At 43.7% G+C, this 18,739-nt stretch overlaps 1 protein-coding gene across 2 annotated transcripts; it reads left to right on the forward strand.

Annotated features, from left to right (window-relative positions):
* The first annotated feature begins 16 nt into the window (after positions 1–16).
* Eno (alpha-enolase) lies at positions 17–12,656 on the forward strand. 2 transcript variants are annotated; one of them, XM_065448609.1, is made up of 8 exons: positions 17–246; positions 734–825; positions 4,360–4,584; positions 5,713–5,998; positions 8,453–8,619; positions 9,994–10,183; positions 11,630–11,746; positions 12,230–12,656. In XM_065448609.1, exons 1-8 carry the CDS (start codon positions 32–34, stop codon positions 12,459–12,461), a joined length of 1,524 nt encoding a protein of 507 aa, XP_065304681.1. In that variant the 5' UTR covers positions 17–31; the 3' UTR covers positions 12,462–12,656. The 2 variants fall into 2 exon arrangements, with proteins under 2 accessions (XP_065304681.1, XP_065304682.1); XM_065448610.1 differs by lacking the exon at positions 17–246 and adding an exon at positions 263–379.
* The last annotated feature ends 6,083 nt before the right edge of the window (positions 12,657–18,739 follow it).

Below are 18,739 nucleotides of genomic sequence, written 5' to 3' on the forward strand. Positions count from 1 at the left end.
GAAAAATATTAGCAAATAGCGCAAGTACACAATGCGAGGCCAAGTAAAAGTAGGAGGCGTCATCTTCTTCAACGCCCCTGGCGGTCGTTTTCACTGCCCCACTCCCACGTCGCCTCCTCGTCCTCGTTCGTGCGGTTCCTTGCGTACCGCAGTCGATCGGCACGGGTCAGTTCGACCGGGGATACCTGTCAAGCGTGTGCGGCCAAGCAGACTGCTCTTTCGCTTTACTTGCAGCCTCGCTAAATCGTAAGTGAACGCCTTTTTGCACGTAGGGCGAGGCGGCGAGCGGAATCCCCTCAGTAACCCTCCCAGCGAAGCCGGCTCAGCAGATTCACCCTTCCTTCCTGGGGTGACATTGTTCGACCTTGGGTTCGAAAAGGTAGTGCTGCCCAGTACGGAAGGTTGCTCCGCGGCTAACGAATCGAGTAGCGCTTCCCGTCATCTATATTGTCATACGTGATCGGCGCTACTGCATCCGCCCGATTTTTCTTGACGTCTCAGCCGGTGCTGCTGAATCGGCAATCAATAGTGAGCTCCCGATCGTCATCTAGAGCATCAAAATCACTGTTTGACAGTTGTTGCATCACTTCGAAGTAAATAGATTTTATTGTGTTTTCCGGCGTGCTTTCGTGCTATCGTGCTAGCGGATGCGTTGTGCCGAACCGTCTGTTGTTAAAGGCAGGACTTCGGTACTTCGGTTGTCATTTGGCTTTAAACGCTAATTTTCTCGCAGAGTGATAATGCCGATCAAGAAGATATACGCCCGCCAGATCTTCGACAGCAGGGGCAACCCGACCGTGGAAGTCGACTTGCTGACTGAGAAAGGTATGAACGATGTTGTCGTATTTCGATAGGTCATAGGTCGATGCAGGGTGATGACGCTTTGAAGGTCACGTATTCGCACGAGCGCACTACTGATGCTGCAAGATTGCGTTTTGTTGCCTGTGACCGGCTGGCGATCCGTTCTTTATTCCGTATATTTCATTATGTGCTAACATTTATAGCGAGTAAGCTTGCCTGACATACAGTATTTATTTATTTCACATACCTCACAGGCTCCAGAAGGAGTATTGCGTGAGGGGGGCGGTACAGATAACCATTGCGGAGCAAAAACATGTTTTTTGTTACATAAATATGAACAGAACGAGAATAAAATAATAAGCCCTGCTTTTCCAGGAATAGTAGTGCAAAAGGACACCTATGGGAGTGCTTCATGAAATGCTACCAAGGGCTTGCAGTATTTATTATTATTATTATTGCTTGCTCATACAAGCAGACTGGCAGCAATTTCAAAAGTTAATATAGTGTAATGGATGTGAACTAGCTGCAATAAATGAGTTTGCTAATAATTACCCCAGGGTCAAAAATCGACAGCTGTCACTGCTTGGGAGGTTGTTGGCATTCTCTGAGTTGGAATGCATCCAACAAAGCTTGGTTAAAAATAAGAGCAGCACAAAGGCCCAGAAGGTAGTGTATTTTGAGTTGCTTTCGAGCTCGATTTTATCCTGTTGGCCTTGATATGTCTCTGGTGTATTTTTGCTTTGATCATGGATGTTCCCAAAACTGGCCTGTATAACCTGCGTGTGTATAGGACAGCAGCAGGCATAGCACATCCACTACTCTTATTCCGCAGGAAGTTCTCAAGAGCCTTTAGGGCACGGGAATTTCTTCATTTCTCTTGAATGATTGTTTGGCATTAAAGCGAGTGGCAGCCGCAAATGGACATTAATGTTCATGCACAGGTGAAGTGGTGGCATCTACCAAATAAACAGGCTTTTATATATATATACTGTATCCAATAACAGAATGCAATTTTCTCTGGGCTTCTGAGTTCACACTTTTACCAGAAAGCATGTGCCATTTAAAATATTTTAAGTTGGTAAGAGTGTTCTAGCTCTTACCGTAAGAGACGTAAGAGAGTTGGTATGTGTTCCCTGCTGTAGCTGGGAACACATGAAATCAGCAAGCTGCTGTGTATGTACATGGACTCTCAGGAGTGGAATGATAAATACTGTGCACAAATTTATGGTGTCCTTGAAACGTGCATGTGCAAAAGCACCGTGTATCGTGCATTGAGTGCACATTAAAGGGGCCTGGGACCTCTTCTTATCAAAATCGAAAAATGCATTCTAAGTTAAGACTGTTTCAGAAATACGTTGCCACAAAAAGTACTTCAGTGGGTTCAGCAGAAGCTGAGTTATTGGCAATCAAACGTCTTCTACGCGATGCTTCTGCTCCTTCTTCAACGACATCATTACTGCGAAGGCTAAGGCGAAGCAAGGCATGCCCGCAATGCTCCGCCTACTAAACGTCACTGTGGCGTGCAGTTCTAATTTGATTTTGGATGTTCATGTAGGCGGCACTACTTCCTATTTTGATGCCTACAACGCGCCAGACGCAGTCATCCTTATGCGAGCTGCAGTGTGCTCAGCCAGTGGACTCATCGTGGTGGCCGTGGTATTCACTCTGTTCTGAAGACCGCAGCTGCATGCAACTGTAGTGTATATGTGCAACGTTTGGTTTCTGCTCAACAGGGCTTGAGTGTGCGCTCATATGCTCCAGCCTGGCCATGTTATGTGGTGCGGATTGGCCTTGTTCTGCTCCAGCTAGACTGACAGATAGTAGCCACATCCAACTTGCGCATCTTGAAGCGCCATCAATAGCTCAATTTGAAGCAAAGTCTGCCAAGGCATCTTACCAGAAGTGAGCGCGTGCTGGGTGTGTGTGGTCTGACCTTAAGTTTTGCGTGGTTCGAGACTAGTTGAGTGTTCAAAATTAGAGAGTCACAATGGCTACGACACTGATGAAGTGGGGTGGCAAAAGTTTAATTCTTATTTGGGCAACCACAGGCTAGTGTGGCCGAAGTTCGAAAGCAGATTTTTGCTTACTTCAACCTGTTTATTACAGTGCATCAATAAATGTGCATAGTAACAGTAGGAAGAAGTGCATTGATCCAAACACCCTTCTTGATTGAAGTCAGCTACTGGCCAAAAACAGCCATGTATGGGAATCCGCTATATTCTGAAATAAAGCGTCCAGAAAAGATTGAGAAGCAGGCTTCAGTTGAAAAGAGAGCGTTTGAAAAAAAAAAAAGGTGACTTAACACTCCGTTTGCAAGCTCCATGTGCCGGGCATGACTGCAAAATTTGGCTGAAATGTTCACCACAGCGTATGCTATTCACAGCCTGTGTTCTTTCACCAAGCCTGAGGTGAACCCCAGGTGGTCGAAATTATTCCGGTGTCCCCCGCTACAGCATGCCTCATAATCATATCGTGGTTTTGGCACGTAAAACCCCAGAATCTCAAATGTCTCATTGTGGTTGGAACTGATGTAATGTTGCAAAACTGCCAGTCATCTCGCCCCATCTAAATTGCTAAGTAACTTGGACACAAACTGGAAAAAAAAAAAAATGGCGGGTTTGCTTGTTCCTAAATGTCCTGCTTTTTGCGGAGCTCTTCTACGCTCATGACTCTTCTTGTACAGGAACTCTGAATCCGGGGTTGCTTAGGGTGCACTTAAATCTAAATGGACAGTCATTTTTTGCATTCCGCTCCCATCGTAATTGGACTGTTGAGACCAGGAATTCTATCAGTAAAGAAAACTTAATGCAGTGTCCTTAGCATGCTTCATCCGCCTCAAGCATTAGTTTGGTAGACCTGTTCACACGGCCTAAGTTCGTCAAGCATACATGGTACATATCACATGCACCGTAGAGATAGAGCATGTCCGCAGACCTGTCCTTATAGGGAGTGTCTATGTAGCTCAAACAGGATGGTTGGTGCATGAGTGTACCGATAAGGAACATGCATAGCTTATCAAGGGCAATGACATAATCTTCTCATAGCCTGCCTTATACTGTAGATTTTTCCATTGTGATCTTATTTTTGTGATGTAGTAGTAAATACAATCTGACAATACATTGCCATTTATCTAGTTCTGTTCATTGTTTGCAATTGTGGTTCACCAATACTCATGAAAAAAAAATTATGAGCATTAAATATAACTAAAATAAATAAATAGCAGCTGGAAATCTTAAGCCTACTTACACTGCAGTTTTTTTTTTCTCTTTAGATACATGTATTTTTTTTTTTGTGGCTGTGCATACATGTCTGTCTGTGCCAGAGCTTTAAAATGGCACGGGAAACCGTAATCGAGCCAAGTTAGTTTATTATATTTCTTAAGTAACATGTACCCTGGCAACATTTATAGTAACTCCACTCAAAACATGACATCTATCACACATTATTTACCTGCTCAAATGGCAAGCGAGTTCTGAGCCAGTTTAGCCAAATTTAGTAGATATTTGCCTCCTGTCCCACTATAAATGGTTTTCGCAATGCGCAACCCACCTTCCGCAGGACTGTTTCGTGCTGCTGTGCCATCGGGAGCGTCGACTGGAATCCACGAGGCCCTCGAACTGCGTGATGGAGACAAGTCCAGGTACATGGGCAAGGGCGTTTCCAAGGCTGTGAACAATGTGAACCTAGTGATTGCACCCCAGCTCATTGGCAAGAACTTGGACGTCACCGACCAGACGGCCATTGATGAATTCATGCTTCAGCTGGATGGCACCGAGAACAAAGGTCCGTGTTTGTGCTCGTGTTATTTGCAGAAGTGTGCTAGTGGGGAACGTGCGCAAGGTGAAGCAGCAGTGGCGTGTAGAAACATTGACAGACAAGCGAAAACGTTGATTCTTTATAGCATACTTGTGCAAGTCTTTAAAGACTAGACACATAAATACTCGAACTGTTTATTTTTCATCTAAATGTGCAAAATAGAACCAAAAATAAGCATATTCAATAAAAAAGAAATGGCGGAAACCTTATCAGCAATAGGGGTGCAACACCAGACAGAATGCTGCAGGTGAGCTTCAGCCCAAGCCACGTATGGCTTTGTTTAGAATTTGTACAGACAGTTGTCGTAGGATCTGAAATACAAGTGTACATTGCATTTCCTCTACATTGCATGCATGATACCACTGCATCCGGGGACCTTACCAAACTTCCTTGTCCAGTGTTTCTGCTGTAATCCAAGAAGTTACACTTCCTGCTTGTCATTCAGTACCTGGCATTCAGGCTTAGACTTACTGCCTATCATTCATGCTAGAAACTCTGTACTCAATATCAAAACTCTGCTAGAAAAAAAAAAGTTTTTTTTTCTGGTTTATGAAGAGTGAAGCTGTCACGGGCTGTATTCCGATTTCAGTAACTCATAATCTTGGGCTCAAGTGCCCTCCAATGGACAGACAAATAGGTAGAAAACATAATTAAGAATTAAGTTTGTTGCGATGTGCCTACTGCTCATCATTCATCAGGCATGACGTTTATTCATTGTTGTACAATTCCTCAACTGCTTTCTCTCTTCGAAAGTGTGATGTTCTAGCACTTGAAGCAGAAGTGATAAAGGCCTGAAATATAAAACTACTGGAAGCTTTTTCTTATTATTATTCCTTTTTCTTTGTGGGAGCACCAATTCACAACTTCTTAACTGCACCCAAAAGACTGATCTCTTAGTTCTGTCAACTGCTAAAGCATCCGAAGTGGACAAATATAGTCATGTTGGATAAGAACTTGCATGGAGCTGTTGCATTGCTCACATTATATTTACTGAAATTCTGTCCAAAATTGCTTTAATGCTATATGCCATACTCGTCTGTAACCAGATTAGCCAAAGCGAGATTTCGTTGCAGTTGGTCTCTTGTTTGCATGCAGGCAACCTGGGTGCAAACGCGATTCTCGGTGTGTCGCTGGCGGTGTGTAAGGCGGGTGCAGCGCAGAAGGGAGTGCCGCTCTACCGCCACATTGCCGACCTGGCGGGCAACTCGAAGGTGGTCATGCCGGTGCCTGCTTTCAATGTGATCAATGGTGGCAGCCATGCTGGCAACAAGCTGGCCATGCAGGAGTTCATGATCCTGCCAACGGGCGCCCCCTCTTTCACCGAGGCCATGCGCATGGGCTCCGAAGTTTACCACACCCTCAAGAATGTCATCAAGAAGAAGTGAGGATCACCATCTTTCTTCTCCGTTTGTTTGATGCCACACGCTCGCACTTATGTGTGTCTCCAGTGTAATTGAGAGATCCTGTTCACTTGCTGCCATTGACCTTTGAGAAAGTGCGCTCTTGCCTTTTTCTCTTTTGCGCATCTTGGAACTGTTTGCTGTTGCTTTTTATTGTGCCTCCACAAAATATAAATGCTTGTTAGATATAGAGCTGACGACAGAACAATACACCTGGCACCGTGCAGCCTCCAAGCTTTGCCAGTGCACTGCTAATTTCGGTCCCTAGTGCATCGCCAATGTGCGTTACGCATTGGCATTGCCACCACTTAATCGGAGACACTAGCGTTCATTGCATTGTTTAAAAAGAATTCTGTCTACACCCAGGGGAGGGCCTCTTATCACCCTGCCTTGCTTGCTTTAAATTTTGCTGTACCCCTCTCTTATGGTCCTTCCTAAAATCATCACTGCCAAGTTTATGCTTCAAGACCACAAGTGCCATAGAAACCTGTCGCATATGGAAAGCTGGTATGCTTGATCTAGTTGCTGGCTTCAATAACTGAGCAACAAGGTTTATAGCAGTGAGGACACAAGCAGCAGTGGAATGACTTGAACCTATCCATGCGATAGTTGACGCAATACAGTGCACATGTTTTCAGTTTAATTTTTGGTTCTGTGTAGTTTGCATGTAGCATTAATTAGATATGCTTGTTAATAAATCAAAAGCAAAATCCATACAGGGAGTCTGGTTTCGTTTCCCACAAACTTTACTTACACACGAAGTGTGAAATAGAGCTAACATATTTTGTTGCATATTCGTCATGTAATCCTAAGTTGAACCTCGGTGCAGTCAACTTGCATTATTTCAACCATGACGAGACAGATGAAATTGATCAAGTTATCCGGCATGTTAAACAATATGCAGAAAAAAAGACTCCAAAATGCACATCTGGTTCATTTGGCAGTATTTGCCCGATTCAAAGACACCCCCAGAATCAAAACCTTGGCCACTTTCCATGTGTCCAAAGTAGAAACCTAACGTGTGCCCAAATTTTTAGCAACAAAAATGGGCAAGGGTCTAAATATTATGTGGGCATCGGTGGCCGGTTTCCTGAAGTCAGCTTCGCTGCAGTGTTTTTAGTCGCTTCGTCGCAGTACAGTCGTGTTATGCGGTAAAGCGGACGGATGCTGCAAACGCGGTTTTAGAATTCGATTCTGACCGCACAGGCAATTTCTGGCTCAATTTTCTTGGAAAGGTGCCATAGGGGTCAGGCGCATGCATGCTGACTGTTCAAGTTTGAATTCTGTGGTGAAGACCAATTTTAGGATCGAAATAACCAAAGGTAGCCCCATAGAAATGTGGGGACGTGCCACCTGGGACCTTTGATCAGGATCGAATTAATGGAAGTCTAACATAACAAAATAAATATAAAATTTGGTAGGCCGTGCTTTATTTTAATGGAATATTCTCCTGCCATAACAAAATTGAATATGTGTGGTTTGACATGGTATCGATTATAATGAAACAAATTTTTATTTAAGCACGCCTCAAAATGTATATTCTGGTTGCAAAAATGTCATAGTTGCCAACTGATTTTTTGACTGCTGATTCTTTGAACATGGCACTGCCACCTAGCCATCTAGCACGTATCTGTAACAGCAATAACCAAAATTTCAGATGTTCCACAATATTTCTGGCATCAACAAAGTTGCTGCCATGGAAACTGCAATTTTTGGTGCATATTCCTGACAAAGCAGCACTGGTTCGGTTAGGCCTAGTGTCTTCAGCAGTGCACTCAGGATAGTGATTGGTGACGAGCCATTGTGATAAGCTCGCCACCAATGTGTTCACGCGCTTAGACCTTATCAGGGATCTTGCTCAGACACACAGGCTTGACTGACGACTGCGGTAACGGAATACGAATCCGTGAGCAGGTCCTTTCATGTCCAAAAAGTCTGTCTACAACGTGCACATTCTGGCTGATGACTTGGCTTGGTTGGACCACAGTTGGCCAGCCAATGCGCCGATGTTGTATTCATGGTGTTCTGTATTCATGGCGGCGCAGAACGCATGTGTGTAATTTATTATTCCAATGCCTCATCCAGTGCTTTAAGATGACGACGGTTATCCAAGTCAGCAGAAGATCCTTTGCTGTCCCATCGGAAGCACCTCACTTGCATTTCTCTCCCATAGACATTATCGCAATTTTTCCCCCCAATATCTGTGTGTATGCTTGTAAATAATATTGGATACCACAAGGGTACTTTTATTGTGTTCGATGTGACTTTACTATAACAAGGCTTTACTGTATTATTAACCTGCCTACATTTCCCCCACTTTGTACCACTGGCGCTTGTCCTGTGTGGTTCTCCCCTCTTGTGATTGTCTTGGTTGGCGCTGTTCCTTCCTAATTCATGTACCACTGCTTAGGCTCAACGTTCATGTTGGTGTACAGGTTCGGCTTGGATGCCACTGCTGTTGGTGACGAGGGTGGCTTTGCGCCAAACTTCCAGGACAACAGGGAGGCCCTCGAGTTGCTCCAGGAGGCCATCAATTTAGCTGGGTACGCAGGACAAGTTGAAATTGGAATGGACGTTGCTGCCTCGGAGTTCTACAAGAATGGTGAGGAATTGTTTTCCTTGCATGATTTTAAGCATGACCGTTTTCCATATGAATGAATAGACCATTTATATGTCAGAATGGCTTATTGGCCTAAGTGAAGAAGAGGGTTGCAGGAGTATAAAGGGAAAAATAAATAAAAGGGAGGGGGGGATTGCTAAACCAAGGAAACGGCCTTGCGGTGTAAATCATTAGGGTGTTGGGTTTATACAGTCCATCTAGAACGACATGACCTGTATAACGAAGGATTATGTCCCGGCTGAGATCCTATGTGTCATATGTATTGTGAATGCCTTTACTATGAACACTGCTAACAAATTTACCTCTACAACGAAGGAATTTGGTGTCCCTGGTGGCTGATTTGTTGCTTTGCAACGAATGCATGTAGCGGTGCACTCTGCGCTAGCCCTAACAGCAGTGCTCGCTTCACACTTGACGAGCGTGCAGATTTCACTAGTAGGCCTACTACACTACAGGCATCATTCAGCGGGTGCGACACCTGACGAACACGTTACATTTAACCACGAAATGACAATGTAATCGTAACTGACAACTGACGACATCGTCAAGCCACCTGTGTTGGAAAGAATGCGAATGTGTTATGAATGCAACAGTGATGAAAGTCCTGTAAACAAACCATGAATCTTGACTGCAAGGGAGGCGATTGCACCATACGATTATCCAAAGGTTTACTTAGCTCTTGCGTTTCGCTGCTGAGCATGCTGTGAACTTCGATGCAATAAGGTTGACTGCAGTTGCCCATTCTGTCAAATAGTGCAAATCTAAAAAATGATGACTTGTTTCACTATGTCTCTCTTGAATTCGTTAGATAAAGGTTTTTTTTTATTGACTGTACTTGCTTAGCCTACGTTTTCGTGAGCTGCACAGTACACGACTTTTACGATGAAGTGACATGTGCAAAGAAATATTTTTGAGGCTCCAAGCACTTCATTATACAGGCATTTGACTGTATGTGAATTTTGCCTTGAGATGTGGCTTCATGGCAGTGTAAGTCACATCTCAAGGCAATCACCATTCTAAGTTTTTCTCTCCTAGGGTGATTTTCTTGGGGAAAAAGTCAGCGTAGTGCTGCATTCAATTTGAGCCACTGTTTTCACTTGATCTTCCTATGGCCAGGCGAAAATAAGCGTTCACAGCAAGGGATAACATTTGTTCATCACATTCAGTTGCCTAAGCTCTGCCAAGACAATCTGCCACTAAAGGAGTTGCTATTTTCCATGGCACCCCCATAAAAAAAAAAAAAAACTTATTCTATTTCAGTGTCATCGCTTTCCAAAATACTGCTTATTGCCATTGATTTAGGCAGTGCTATTGAAGGCATGTAGTGGGTGCACTGAACAATTCACATTCTTGCAGGCAAGTACGATCTTGACTTCAAGAACGAGAATTCCAACCCTGATAATTACCTGGATCGGGATGCGCTGAAGGCTATGTATGAGGATTTCATCCGGTCTTACCCCATCGCTTCCATTGAGGACCCCTTTGAGCAGGACGACTGGGATGCCTGGACTTCCCTTAACACGGCAACGCAGATCCAGATTGTCGGGTAAGCTATGGCTGGCTGGTCACAGAGTTGAGGGTTGCTCGTCATTGGACGACATTTATACTCAAGGGTCCGAGGGGTTCTCAAACTGGATTCCATGAATGGAGTCTTAAAAGTCTCGTGAGCACTCGGAACAAATTTGACCCCATTCCATTTTTCCTGATTCACTTCCACAATTTATCAATTTAGAGAACATATACTGCATTGCATTTTGGCTTTGACGGCACCACGCCACATTCGCGCTTCAGTTGTCAGCGAGAAACCTGTGCAGCAGCAGCACGCAAGACTCGTCACTGAAAGGGAGAATCTAACATTCACCCGTTTTGTAGCACGAAGCTACAAAGGAAGTTGATACAGGCTTCTCGGGAAGAAAGCATCGCAGTTGAATAAAAAGTGATTTGTCCTTGTCTGGGATCAGGACGAATCTTGAACTAAGGCCAGACCAAGACAAATTTTTTTTACTCTGTGAAGCTCTTTCTGAGAAACCCGTATCGGTTTCCTTCGTAGCTTCGTGCCACAACACAGGTGAATATTAAATTGTCCATTTCGTAAACTTTCCTCCACCTTGCAAGGTTCCACAAAACTTATTAGCCAAGACTGATTATTCTGCCACTTGTGGGCCCACGGTAGTCGTGCCGAGCGATTTTGGGCCCGTTGGTGTCAGCACGGAGTGGTTTCAAAAGAGGCTGGTTTGCTAGTGTGCTGCATCACTTTCATAAAAACGAAAAAACATGCAACAAGCGTTACGATACGCGCGAGGCTCACTGCCTGCATGCCGGGTGATGTAGGCATTTAGACTTAGTGTTATCTGTACTATCAAAGACCATTCGGTAGAGTGAGTGACTTGTTGCAACGTTTGAAAAGAATACGATACACTTTTTTGTGTCCGACACTTTGTTCACGTGATGATGCCAATTTATGACATGCAATGCTTGTAAAACAGTCTGACCTACTTATAACGATTTGAGATATACCAAATTATTGGCTATAACGACCACATTTCATTGCATTCACAATTTTAGAACATTTTCAAAAGTGCCGTCCTGTTACAATAAACTCTTCAAACCCAGTCACGGTACAAGCAGGGTGCGCATGAAAAGCATTCATTGTGCCATGGTTTGAGTGCACTTGAAAGACATCCGAATGGCCAGTTAATTATGAAGCCCCTGTGTTGTCTTACAACGTTAAATAGCATTCTTAAATCCTTGGGATATTAAATGAATCAATAATTTGCTGCCTTTGCATTAGTACTCATTCGCCAGAATATGGAATGAATTCCCTAACGATTGGGTTTAGTCCTGTTACCTTCTCCAGGCGTGCAACACTGTGACCAGGACAGCATCTTGTGTAACCCTTGGTATCAGTTCTAAGAGCAGTAATGGCAAAGTCTTCCTGTTCGTATCTACTAGACTCGCGTCGGTGTTAACCCCAACGTGCTCAACTTTTCAGAGATGACCTGACTGTCACTAATCCCAAGCGGATTCAAACGGCCGTGGACAAGAATGCCTGCAACTGCCTGCTCCTCAAGGTCAACCAGATCGGCACCGTCACGGAATCGATCCGGGCGTAAGTTGAATAGCAACGCTCTGTTGCAGAGTTTTTCACGCATAAACAGCTTAGATCACTTATAATGTAACTGCTTACAGTGCAGAACCGGCTATAATGTGACCTTTTCCGACTCCCATTTACCCTCCCATAGAAAGAACTCCATGCATATGCATACCGCTTATAGTGCAGCTGTGAGACCAGAAGTACCAGTTAAAATGCAATTTTTACAGGAAAATCTGGCAGAAAGGTCTGGTAACAAGCGAGATTAAGACATTTAATGATGGTATCTACTGATATCAAAATGCTATGCACTCAAAATGTTATCTTTAAAGAAATCTTTTTTAAAATTTGGATCATGAAAAGCGGGGAGTGCAAGTCTCTACACGAGTAAATACAGTAATTGTTGCGCGGAACATTGTGGCACTGATCCACGTATACATTTGTCATTGCCTTTCATTGTGCTTCTAAGTTGGCCGTATCCACTCCTCTCTGCACATTCAGTCATCAGCTGGCACGCAAGAGTGGCTGGGGCACCATGGTGTCCCACCGCAGCGGTGAGACCGAAGATTCGACAATCGCAGACATCGTGGTGGGTCTGAGCGCGGGACAAATCAAGACTGGTGCCCCCTGCCGTTCCGAGCGTCTGAGCAAGTACAACCAGCTGCTGCGTATCGAGGAGCAGCTTGGAGGCAATGCTGTCTACGCCGGCAAGAACTTCCGCCGCCCCCAGTAGGCCGTACCGACAAGGAAGGAAGCAATGTCGCTGACCCCTTAACTCTTCCTTCTAGACACTTACATCGTAGAGGTGACAGTATATACCTGCCTTGGTTTGTTTTTTTTCTCCACCCCGGTGCGAGGCAGTCTTCCTTTTTTTTTCTTCTCTTCAAAATTCTGCTAGTCGCCAAAAATAAAATTGCCACAGTGCTTATCTTTTGTGGTCATTACGAGGCTTTCGACATGTAAAAGGTCCCATGTTTTGGGACTGGTGCCATCTGCCTCTAGCTCTGGATGATGCTATTGCTGTAATGTGGTGGCATAGGTGTTACAAGCACTGACTTAAGATCCGGTGAAGCGCTGCTGTGCAGCATCACTGCAGGTGACTGCTTGGCAGGCATATTAAGGTTCCTGTGTGGCGAGCGTTCTGGAAGCCTTTTATTTTCCTCATCCATGTCCTGTTCCTTGCTCTCTCTCTCTCTACATGTGTGTGTGTGTGTGCATGTACACCACAGCCACTCTCTCATGTTTAGTGAACAAAATCTCCTGGGGCTGTGGAGCCATTTGTGAGAGTTGTGTGAATAAAGGCGATCATGAAAATTTCCTTTTGCCTCGTGTATTTGATAACTAAACATGGAGGGCTTCTGGATGGTGTTCACCAACGAGTGTGTGCGTTGGACAAGTATGTTGTTATTGTTGCAGGCTGAATATATTATTAATAATGGACGACTATGGAAAAAAATTACGACAGATCCAATGCACGTGTTGGAATCGGTGGCGTAGCCAGGAATTTTTCGTAGGCAGTGGGAGGAAGGTCCTGGGTGGTTATATATATATATATATATATATATATATATATATATATAGATACATATATATATACAGTGCATCGGCTTCATGCTTGTGGCTCCGTTTAATATGCTTTATCTGCCCTAATTTCTAATTAATCTATACCTTTTTTTAAAATGCAGAGGGCAATAAAACTTTGAAGAAAAATAATCACTACTAATTGCAGTGGCTCCACTTGTCCATGTGTACGTGGCGCAGTGGTTTCAATACCGAGTTTCTGTGCGACAGGTCCTGTCGTTGGACAATTTTAATAATGTTCAAAAAAATTATCACTTTGCATTAACACAAAGTCATTTAAAGCCAGAAGGGCGAAGTTTAGGCAAATCCATGCATTAGCCATTTCCATGCTGGCTTAACCGCCCCGCTTGCAGCTCCTGTAGACACCAGTGCCACAGTTCCGTATAATAATTATTGCATGAAACCCTATGGTTCATATGGCAATAGATTCAATAGTGGCCAACAACGTAATGGATATAATGAAGCAATTCTGGCTCCTCCTCGAACTTGGTTATAACAAAGTTTTATTGTGCGTGCATGCTTATTTATTTCAGAGTACCTTACAGGCCCCAAGGGGAGCATTGAGTAAGGGGGGGCGTCGTTGAACAAACGACAAGAGAAAACAGATATATGAGCGCTAAAAAATGTGAGAGCTAAAAGTGTTTATAATGATCACGTTCTTGCAAAACGGTGTAACAAATAAAAACGCCAAATCAATACAAAGAGTTGTCGGGAAAGGGGTGAAAAGTACAATTCACGGTAACATAAAAAGCGATGTAACACTCGTGCAAACTAACGTACATAGCGCGAGCACATAAAGCAAACAAAATTGAAACAATAACAACAGCAAAAAGAAAGTCGTGACCCATATGTGACATGTATTATATGACATGACATATGTACAGACGAATAGATTTGTTATGAAGACTGTAGGTTCAGTAGTTGTCTGAATTTATCATTGCTAATTTGAGGGACAGTGCTGTTACAAAGCGAATTCCATAACCGAATCGCTCGTGGCAGAGCCGAGATGTTAAATGCGGTTGTGCGAGTGAGGCTTAAATCATTATCAAGTCATCGTGATGTGCAAGACGCGCGTTCCAGTGGCAAGTTTGATGGCTTCATTTGGTGAACATATCTATGGAGCAAGGACAGGAGTGCTATGTCATGTCGGCTACTCAGTGATTGAAGGGAAAGGTCAAGTTTCATTTGAGTAATGCTTCATCGGTAGCTGTAATTTCGGGAAATAAATTGACTAGCTCGGTTTTGGATGGCTTCTAACATGCGGTTTAAGTATTCATGGTAGGGAGACCATATAGGGGACGCGAACTCAAGCTAAGGGCGTACAAATGATACGAACGCTAATTTATGGATGTTAGATGGGCAATTACGCAAGTTACAACGAATATACCCAAGAGATTTGGAAGCGTTTGTGCATATGGTTGCAATGTGAAAGGCCCAGCAAAGGCTCGGTGTAAGATATACACCGAGTATATTTATATGCTGATGCCTGAGATACTATATTTGAGTTTATATAATAGGAAAAGCTATGAATTGATGTTTTTCGCGTAAATGTCATTAGTTGGCATTTAGACGAGTTGAGTTTCATTTGCCAGTCTTCACACCATTTGGTAACAAGATGAAGGTCCTCTTGAAGAATGTGATGGTCATCAAGGCTGCGAATTGGTCGATATAATATACAATCATCGGCGAAAACACGCATGCAGGATGAGATGAGATGTTATTGGGCAGATCATTGATGTCAATAAGAAAAACCAAGGGTCCTAGTACGCTACCCTGCGGTACACCGGAACTGGCATATGCAAGGGGTGACGTAAAATTACTAACGACTGTATATTGCTGACGATTTGTTAGGAAGTTACGAATCCAGGAGAGCGTGAAGCAGCCTAATTTGAGAACGGATGACTTGTAAATTAAACGGCGGTGAGCCACACAGTCAAAGGCTCTGGAGAAGTCAAGAAAAAAGCAATCTGTTTGAAGATTACGGTCCATGTTAAAATGCCAGTCTGTAGTGAATTCTAGTAACTGCATCTCACATGGCAAGCCTTTCCTAAACCCATGCTGCTTAATAAAGAAAAAATTATTTGATTCCAGATGATGATATATGTGAGATGCAATGATATGTTCAAGCATTTTGCAGCAAATACTTGTGAATGATATTGGACGATAGTTTTCTGGGGAATTCTTGCTACCACTTTTGTGTACTGGTATGAGTGAGTGAGTGAGTGAATAAACTTTTATTTGGTCCAGCAAAGCGCGATAAAACGCGCACCTGGCTAATCCCACGACGGGACTGACAGATCTAGTCTGCCGGCCCGATCGCGGGCGCGCTGGACGGCCAGGATTTGATCCTCAAAGACAGGACTTCGCAGGAGGGCGTCCCACTCTTCCTTGGTGAACTTCGGGCCCAGCGACCCGCACTCCCAGAGCATATGAGGCAATGTAGCTACCTCACCTTAGGCCACGCAAGAACAATTCGTATAAATCTCTGGATATATGCTATTAAGGGACGCCGGATTTGGGTACGAGTTCGTTTGCAGAAGTCTTAGTGTGACCGCCTGCGGCCTGCTTAACTTGGAGTGAGGCGGGGGGAAAACCCTTCTCTCTAAGTAGAAGAATTTAGTTATTTCATTGTGTGTGAGAGGAGCGTCTCGGTGTCCGGGGAGAGAGTCGCCCGACCCGAGGGCAGCGCGGTCAGTAAAGCCACGCGCAGCCTCGTGGGCAGACTCGTTGAGGTTCAGAGGAACCCCCTCAATTGCCCCGACGTGTGCAGGGAACCAAAGGATCGAGTGCATGGAGGTGTTGCCGTGTTTGGCGCCTTTCAGAATTTGAACTACCTGCCGGGCTACCCGGCCTTTCTGGAATGCCCTGATGGCGGCTTTCGAATCGCTATACACCCTGTCTCTCCGACCGTCTTGCATGGCGAGTGCAATGGCCACTTGCTCGGCCACCTCTGGGTTCGTCGTCCGGACGGAAGCACAGTTGATAACTGTGCTTCCGTCCGTACTGGTATCACTTTTGCAATTCTTCAGTGTAAGGGAAGCTGGCCTGATGGTAACGACTGGTGGAAAATAATGCATAAAAATTTGCTAGATAGCGTGACTGTATTCTTCAAAATTTTTTAGTTAATATTATCGACACCCGAAGAAGTAGTCAACTTAAGGTTATCTATGAGACCTTTGATACCATCCTCTGTTATATTGATGGATTGCATGTACTGGTAATCTAGATCAGTGACTTCTGGCACATTTGAATGGCCTTCTATTGTGAATATGGATGAAAAAAATGCATTAAAGACGACTGGGCATTCCTTGTCACTGATTGGAGCTTGAATTCCATCACTTAGTGAAATGTGATGCGAGCCACTATTAGGTGAAATCGCCTGCCAGAGTTTTCGGGGGTTGTTTTTAAGTAGTGAAGGTAGATCTTGAGAGTATTATATTTCTTAAACCTCTTTTAAAGATGAGCAGTAAACTTTCAAAAATGAGCTATATTTATGCCATACCACGGGTGAGTTTGTACACTTTGCAGTTGCGTATAGCCTTTTCTTCTTGTTGCTTAGCCGTCGAAGGTACTTCGTGAACCAAGGGTTTTGTCTATCGCCTGTTATTCTGATTTGGGGGATATACGTTTCCACTAAAGCACACATCTTTTCTTTAAAAGCTGTGTACACCATATATACATATATATGTTATTCCATTTCAGCTGTGTGCCAGTTGTTTTGTTGACCATCTCTAATTTTATTGAAAAAAAAAATGCGGTACTTCACCTCAATGCAGATAGTACTACCTGAAGATTTTCTTTCTGAAGCCATGGGGACGCTTTGAGAAGCGAAACTACATTGTGCGCGACAGTTCATATGAAATTACTGTTCTTACCCAATGCCGTAAAACTTATGCACTGTAATGTGATGCTGCTTATCTTTTATGACTGTACCCATAATCTTTATGGCAATCTTCATTCTCAGCCACTAGAAAAAAAATGCAGCTAATAAAAACTTTTAAGAATAATATATTTTTCATATAGAATGCCATATTGCGGGCTTTTTAGGTTTGTGTGAACACTGAGAATTGATAAAACCCTAACATTATGTGAAAATAGTGATAAAAGTTGGAAACAATAGCATTTTGACTCTTATTGCAGCTTCAGGTGTAGCCTTCTATAGAAAATTTTCTTTAAAACTTACCCAGGATAATTTAAGAGTAAATTTTGGTTTGAGGAAAAATTTTTCGAACTAAACTACTTCAATGGTGTGGAAACCTCTGTTTCATTTTCACTGAACAGCTGGTCATTCAGCATGTTAGACAAGCTTGTTTCACACATTTATTTTCCAGGCACTTTCCCAAGTATTGTTGATCAAATAACGTGTTACAAGTGGACTGTTGCCGTTAGATACACAATCTTTCCGATGCTATTCACTGCGTGCTTGGAAGAAGTATTCAAGCTATTAAATTGGGAAGGCTTAGGAGTAAGGTCGACGGCAAATATCTCGACAACCTTCGGTTTGCTGATGACATTGTTCTATTCAGCAACAATGCAGACAAGTTACAACAAACGATTTATGGCCCTAACAGAAGGAATGTAAGAGTGGGGTTGAAGGTTAATATGCAGAAGCCAAAGATAATTATCAATAGCTGGGCAAGGAAACAAGAGTTCAGGATTGCCAGTCAGCCTCTATAGTCAGTGAAGGGCACTCTGGTCACAGGACAACCTGATCATGAGAAGCAAACTTACAGAATAAAAATGGGTTGGATCACATACGGCAGACATTGCCAGCTCCTGACTGGAAGCTTACCATTATCATTGAAAAGGAAGGTGTACAATCAGTGCATTTTACCAGTGCTGACATATGGGGCAGAGACTTGGAGACTGACAAAGAAGCTTGAGAACAATTTGTTAAGGACCATGCAAAGAGCGATGGAACGAAGACTGCTAGGCATAACGTTAAGAGGCAGAAAGAGAGCGGTTTCGATCAGAGAGCAAACGGGTATAGCGATATCCTAACTGACATCAAGAGGAAAAAATAGAGCTGGGCAGGTCATGTAACGTGCCGGTTAGATAACCGTTGGACCATTAGGGTTACAGACTGGGTACCAAGAGAAGGAAAATGCAATCCAGGACGACAAAAGACTAGGTGGAGCGATTAAATTAGGAAATTCGCGGGCGCTAGTTGGAATCGGCTGGCGCAGGACAGGGGTAATTGGAGATCGCAGGGATAGTCCTTCGTCCTGCAGTGGACATAAAACAGGCTGAAGATGATGATGATGACTCAAGGAAAGGAGCAAGAGCCGAAATGGAAAGTAGCCATTTATTTTTGCACCAAATTTGTCACCACCATTAAAAATATACTTGCAAGTTGTGGGGTCTCAAATGTGCTCTTGGGACAAAGGAACGACAGACAACACAGTAGTGAGAATTAACGAAAGGGCATTT

The sequence above is a fragment of the Dermacentor albipictus genome, chromosome 2 (assembly GCF_038994185.2).
Source record: "Dermacentor albipictus isolate Rhodes 1998 colony chromosome 2, USDA_Dalb.pri_finalv2, whole genome shotgun sequence".
NCBI classification, from domain to species: domain Eukaryota; kingdom Metazoa; phylum Arthropoda; class Arachnida; order Ixodida; family Ixodidae; genus Dermacentor; species Dermacentor albipictus.